Here is a 7,644-nt window from a genome sequence, read left to right on the forward strand (position 1 = left end):
TCGTGTACGGTAGGAGGAGGAGGAGGAGGAGGAGGAAGAGAGACATGCTTAATATATCCCACTGTGATCGCTAGGTATTTATTTTTTTGTAATTTGCCTTAATTTGTTGTTATATTTACCCATTTCTACACAACACCGAGGAGGTATGTCACAGGTCTTGTACACAGCAGGAGCACACCAACGTAACCTAACGATCTTAGTTTTGATTATGTTTGATTTATATTCCATGTTGGTCGGGCTCACTGCACGCACGTGGGGACCAAATCGGCTTCATGCGTGGGAAAGCCATTTATTTAGCACACAGGCTGGTGAATATGCAGCTGTAGCGAAGAGAAATTGAGAGCCAGTTTCAGAGCGGGAACCACATCCTATGTACCAATTTTTACTCTTAACACCACACTTGGTAGAACGATCGAGTGCTTTATTCTTACCACTGTGGTCCGGGTGTTGTTTAGTGTGACTACAACACAATGGTGGGTGTTCTCCTCCACTAACATTAGGGGCACAAACTCGTCAGGAACACTGGGTAGATAAAGAAGCTTCTCGCATATTTTCCCCGGTAAAAATAGAAATTGAATATTAACTTTTAATAAAAAACGAAATCTTATTTTTTACTTTTTAAATTATTTCTCCTTGGAATGGTTCTGACCCTGTGGAAGTTAATTTATGCAATGGAGGCAAATCTGAGAAATGGTTAGGATCCACGAGGGTTTAAACGTATCAAATAAACTTGAGAGCAAAGATTTAACCCTTTCAGTCCGTAAGAGTTAAATATTCGTCCTTAAAGGGTTAAATCATAGTCCTCAAAGGGTTAAATCATAGTCCTCAAAGGGTTAAATCATCGTCTTCGTGTTAAATCGTCGTCCTCAAAGGGCTAAATCATAGTCCTCAAAGGGTTAAATCATAGTCCTCAAAGGGTTAAATCATCGTCTTCGTGTTAAATCGTCGTCCTCAAAGGGTTAAATCGTCGTGTTAAAGGGTTAAATCATCGTGTTAAAGGGTTAAATTATGTCCACAAAATGTTAAATCGGCTTCAGAGGGTTAAATCATCGTCCTTAAAAAGTTAAATCTTCGTCTTTCAAGGGTTAAGATTCAACACACACACACACACACACACACACACACACACACACACATATTCATAGGCAGTTGGAAGCACAAACAGACAGACACATAAGCAGTTGGAAGCACAAACATACAGACAGCTACCAACAGTGGCCTCGACCAGAGCCATCACTCCTGTAGACACCTCAGAGGACCAATACTATTTGTCCTGTAATTGCAAACTCCTTCTCGAGGGGACCACTGCAGCTGCTTCTCCCACAACATAAAGATTAAATAAGTTTAGCATGAGTGATATTTTGTACATTGTTGGTTATTTTGTGAGTGTTTGTTTCGTATCTTGTAAAGTATTAGGACACGAGATAGAAGAAGACATGATCCCCCAAGAGACATTTGGCAGGATTGTTTTCCGCCTGGGAATCTTGAGTGTATTTTGTTACCCTCGGCCTTGCTGGCAATATCTGCCCAAGCTGTCCACCACACCTCCACCACCACATTTTCTCCTTGCACAAGAGACGCTTCTTTTTACTTACTATTTTCATTCTTTCTGGGTTTATTTGATGTCTTGTGCCAGAGTTTCTTTAGCGATTTTTTTTCATCATTGTTGCTCTTAATACAATAACAGCAGTACTTTTAAACTAATAGGTATTTTGCTCTTCGATATTATAGAGGAAGAAATTAAATTGCATCCTTTCCAGGTGCCTAAAAGAGAGCTCAGGTTCTCATCTGGCTCAGTTTAGATGTGAACGTGATAACTTAAACAAATAATGATTGTTTATAATGTCTCCGAAGAATTAAATAGTGATCATATTTTGTTATTGTTGTCCAGAGTTATGAGCTAGTGGTGTTTGTTGACACGCGTACTGATAATTAATCTCTCCACTATCTGCTCTTGTTCAGCGGCTGGTCACAGTACTGCGTTCATTGTACTATTCTCAGTGACTAGAGTCATCACCGATCACAATACTTCCTTCACCCTTACAATCACTATCACCACACTCTTCACCATTACTACCACCACCACCACTCTCCACCACCACCACGACTCTCCACCACCACCACTCTCCACCACCACCACCACCACCACAGCAACAACCACTACACTCTTCACCAACAACACAACAGCCACCACACTCCTCACCACCACAACGACCACCACACTCTTCACTACCACCACCACTCTTCACTACCACCACCACTCTTCACCACCACCACACTCTTCACCACCACCACCACAACGACCACTACACTCTTCACCACCACCACACTCTTCACCACCACCACAACAACCACCACACCACCACCACTCTCTCACCACCACCACCACAACGACCACTACACTCTTCACCACCACCACCACAACGACCACTACACTCACCACCACACTCTTCGCCACCACCACACTCTTCACCACCACCACACTCTTCACCACCACCACACTCTTCACCACCACCACACCCTCACCACCACAACGACCACCACACTCTTCACCACCACCACACTCCTCACCACCACCACACTCCTCACCACCACCACACTCCTCACCACCACAACGACCACCACACTTTCACCACCACCACACTCTTCACCACCACCACACCCCCACCACCACAACGACCACCACACTCTTCACCACCACCACACTCCCACCACCACAACCACCACCACACTCTTCACCACCACCACACTCTTCACCACCACCACACTCCTCACCACCACAACGACCACCACACTCTTCACCACCACCACACTCCTCACCACCACAACGACCACCACACTCTTCACCACCACCACACTCCTCACCACCACAACCACCACCACACTCTTCACCACCACCACACTCTTCACCACCACCACACCTCACCACCACAACGACCACCACACTCTTCACCACCACCACACCCCTCACCACCACAACGACCACCACACTCTTCACCACCACCACACTCACCACCACCACACTCTTCACCACCACCACACTCCTCACCACCACCACCACCACCACACTCCTCACCACCACAACGACCACTACACTCTTCACCACACTCCTCACCACCACAACGACCACCACACTCTTCACCACCACACTCATAACCACTCACAGCTATCCAACTTTTCCTCCACCTTCAGGCCTTTGCGCCGCGACACTTGGTCTGCTAATTCACGTTCCACACAAATCATCCGAAGTTGGGTGGTGCCTCCTGCAGACCTGAGACCGCCCTCAGCCTGAAACCCGCAGCCTGCACCCCCGTCCTGTCCGCCGTCCACCCATCCACCCGCCCGCCCGCCCACCCGCCTCCTCTCTCTCTCTCTCTCTCTCTTAGTATTCATTACTTTCCTGGTTTGTATATGTATATAAATTATTTGTGTTCTTGTTCTCAACTGGTTGTTTTTTGTTTAATATTTGGTTATGAGTTTTACGTTGTGTATCTCTATACGTTTTCCCGAATTGTTTGTACCTTTGGGGAGGGGGTGAGGAGAGAGAGACACTATTTCAGCCTCTGCTTGCTCTCGCACTGTCGTACCCTACGTCTCTCTCTCTCTTCCTCTGTATATATCCTTCCTCTCTCTTTCTCTCATTTTCCTCTTTCTCCCTCTCACCACATTTCCTTTCTCTCTCTCTCTATTGTCCTCTTCCCCTGTATCCTAGAATTGTAGAATTTCCCCACACACCCAAGAGCTACAATAGAGTTAATAGACACGTGACAGCCTTAAGAACACACCTCCGTGAAAATGTCCAAAAACCATCTTGGTGGAAATTGTTTGACTGGCCTCGTCTTTCTGTGAGCTTCGCTACGTAATGAAATTTGAAAATGTTGACAGTCGGGTCGTGTGGTGATCTGAGAGGCTCTTAGTAGCCAATTTTACCCATGTGTGTGTGTGTGTGTGCGCGCAGGTTCCGGTAACTTAATTGTAGCTATGAATTACATCCTGATCCCCTCAACTGCCCCATCCTCCCACACTCCCTCTTCATTAAGGTAAGACCTGTAGATTGACCCACAAATGAAAGTTTGGATGAGACAACATAAATCCAACCCCTGACCCCTCCCTAACCCCTGACCCCTCCCTAACCCCTCCCTGACCCCTCCATAACCTCCACCCCTGGCCCTCCCCTTCCTAACCTCTGGCCCTCCCTAACCCCTGGCACCTCCCAACCCCTGGCACTCCCTAACCCCTAGCATCTCCCTAATCCTGACCTCCCCCCTGGCCCCAACCTCTGGCTCCTCCCCAACCTCTGGCTCTTCCCTCACACCTGGCCCCTCCCTCTCCCTCCATAGCCTCTGACCCCTCCATAGCCTCTGACCCCTTCCTAACACACAGGTAGAGACACAAACACGAACACAGGCAGAGAGAGAGAGAGAGAGAGAGAGAGAGAGAGAGAGAGAGAGAGAGAGGCAATAAACACAACATGTATAAGACACAGTTGCCACACCTCCGTCTGAGCATCTGGTCAACTATGTATGAATGAGATTTATGCATGATTGCTTCATGCCTCACTAAACTACATGTATGAATACTGTGTCACCATGTACGAGAAAATCTCCGACTTTATGCATGGTGTCAGTATGTATTACAGTTCAGTGCATGTATACAGCACCATCATCACAAGTCGGTCTTTGGTTGCGTTGAATAAGACAGTCAACAGTTCATTACCACAATAAATAACACCTTTTCTCTGGGGTACACGATTAACCTCCTAAATTAAATAAATAAATAAATAAAGTCCAACCAACACACGAAGGGGTACCATTATTTATTTAGTAAAGGACGCAAATTGTTTTTCCCGGGAGCGCGAGATTAGATCAGAAGTGCATCAGGTGATAAAAACTTCCAATTACGTCCGTCACTTACCTGTCTAAATTATTTCCTGAAAGTAGACAGGTAGGGACAGTAGACAGGTGATATAAGGAAAGTAGACAGATGATATCGGGACAGTAGACAGGTGATATATGGAAAGTAGACAGGTGATATAGGACAGTAGACAGGTTATATATGGAAAGTAGACAGGTGATATAGGGACAGTAGACAGGTGACATTGGGACAGTAGACAGGTGGGGTTGGGAGAAGGGTGAGTTAGTGGGGTGGAGAGGAGGGTGTGTTAGTGGGGTGTGGAGGAGGGTGGGTTAGTGGGATGGAGAGGAGGGTGGATTAGTGGGATGGGCAGGAGGGTGGGTTAGCGGGGTGAGGATGGTGGGTTAGTGGAGTGTAGGGTGGATTAGTGGGATATGGAGGAGGGTGGGTTAGTGGGGTGAGGAGGTGGGTGGAATTAGTGGGATGGGGAGGAGGGAGGGCAGGTGAGGGATGAAGAGGAAGGTAAAAGAGGGTAGAAAATAATAACCAAATTGAAATTCTCCCCAGGGGCTGACATCAACCCCTGGGGACACCAACTAGCAGCAGGTGACGTGGTCGGAGAGGTGGGGGGAGGGGGGACTAGGAAGTCTCACCGATGGGGGGACTCTTCAGCGTTATGTCACCAGCAGGAAGATCAACAAAGAGGCTCGTCCAGAAGAGTTACTAAGAGGGAAGCTATTAACGAGAAAGACTCTAAAGAGGAACTTACTTTGATGAACTCTTAAGATTGATCCAGGAAGAGAAACACAGTTTCCTCTAAAAAAAGACTCACAAAGACCCACTAACTCTCCACGTTTGACTCACTAAGAGTTATTCATTTGACCAATAAAGACTCACCTAGGAGGGGGAACTGACTAATGGGAACACGGAAAGGATTCCCCCAATTAGAATTTACTGAAATACTCTCAATAGGGAGAACTCATCAAGCTAAAATTCTTTGTAAACTTGTCTACTCAGGGGGGGGGGGGGGCTCAGTAAGGGAAAGGTTCAATAAAGGGGAGAGGAAGGGAGGTAGAGGAACATTGAGGGGAAGTAGAGGAAGAGGTACACTGAGGGTGGAGTTTACCAGAGAGGAGGTTCAGTAGAGAGAGAGAGAGAGAGAGAGAGAGAGGAGGGGAAGGAGGGGAGTCATTAAGGGAGGTTCAACAAAGAGCGACTCACCGATGAAGGGAAACAAGCAGGTGAGGGGATGCACTCACCTGTCAGACACATCAGGAAGGCCACCACTCTCACAGCCCGGCCACACATAAGACTCCTCATCTTCATGTGTACACGGAGGAAGCCGGTGCGTTCACGGGACTAGATTCTGTGCGCACTGAGCAGCTGGTGCGTACACAGGTCTAGATAATGTGTACACCGAACAGTTGAAAGGAACACGGGAGATTTTGGGGAGTACACGATAGCAGGTGATGTGTACGTGGGGTGGGGGGGGGTGGTTAAATAGTACACGACAGTACCGGTGTGTACACAGTGTGTTGCCGTGTACCAATCTGCTGTTGTGTGTCCTTTAGTGCACGGAGTCACCAGGGAAAATAGTCTTTAGGCAACTCTACCTTACCTCTTCAAACTTCTGCCTTAACTACCACAGGCTTCCCTTTTTACAGTTTAAATATGCTCTGTAAGGGGTCAAACGTATCCCTTTTTTGTGAAAGTTTAGGCGGGGATGTTGGGGGATGGGAGGGGGGAGTGCATTGAGGCGCGATAGAGTTAGTGAGTGTTGTAGGAGGGGGGAGCCGGAGGTGACGGTGTCGCTGCTGGAGGTGTAGACGTGACGGAGCGCGGCGGGACACTGAGGCTGAGGCGCCCTCCCAGACTCCCAGGTACACCCAACCCCATGCCCTCCCCACCACCACCCACCACCCCCATCCCTCCTCCTCCAGCTTCCACACACACCAATTTCCCTATCCTTACTGCCATCCCCTATATACCTTTACCCTATTCTTCCTCCATGTCTATCCCCATTCTATCTTTTCTCTCTTCCAGCCATCACCTCCCTACTCCTCACCCATGTCTCATCCGTATCATCTTTGAACTTCCTCCTATCTCTCTGTCTCCCAACCTCATTCATCCACCTCCATCCACGCTCTATCCTTTAATTACTTTAATGAATCAACAACATATTATCTACCACTAATTACCATCAACCCTAAACACGTCATTATCATTAATTACAATAAACTCTCAACACCTAATTATCACCAATTGCTTTGAACCATCACAACAATAATCCCATTCAGAACCATAATCCTGGCCTAGCAACTGGCTTCATTATTTATTGTCACACGCCTTTAGAATTAACTGTTCAGCCATCAGTTATCATGAATTACTCAACCCCTCGTTAACATAACAGGTAAGAAAATAATCACACTTGTTAACCATACATTATGAACCATCAATATTTAACACCTATTTTATCAACCATGACAAAGTGAACCCTTTATTTAACGGATTATATAGAGATGAAAGTCCGTTATATCGAGGGTCCGTTAGATGTGAAACCCTCATCTAACGGATTATGTGGAGATGGAAGTCCGTTATATCAAGGGTCCGTTAGAAGCGAACCCCCATCTAACGGATTATATGAAGAGAGAAGTCCGTTATATGGAGGTTTCACTGTATGGGAAACAAAAAAATTGAGAGTAATTCATCTATAGGAATTGATGACTTAGTTAATTTATGGATTTGTTTCTTTTATTGGCAATTTTATATTACTCCTCAACCTTGATATGC

General features: G+C 46.7%; 1 protein-coding gene across 1 annotated transcript in view; it reads right to left on the reverse strand.

Annotated features, from left to right (window-relative positions):
- Positions 1-6,699, reverse strand: part of LOC121875708 — a 107,557-nt gene extending 100,858 nt beyond the window's left edge. The window contains exon 1 of the mRNA XM_042380384.1: positions 6,114-6,699. Within this exon, the coding sequence (XP_042236318.1) occupies positions 6,114-6,180 (67 nt within the window). The 5' untranslated portion in view covers positions 6,181-6,699. The remainder of the gene's footprint in view (positions 1-6,113) is intronic.
- Between the last annotated feature and the right edge of the window lie 945 nt (positions 6,700-7,644).

This window comes from Homarus americanus, unplaced genomic scaffold (assembly GCF_018991925.1).
Source record: "Homarus americanus isolate GMGI-L3 unplaced genomic scaffold, GMGI_Hamer_2.0 scaffold51859, whole genome shotgun sequence".
NCBI lineage: Eukaryota > Metazoa > Arthropoda > Malacostraca > Decapoda > Nephropidae > Homarus > Homarus americanus.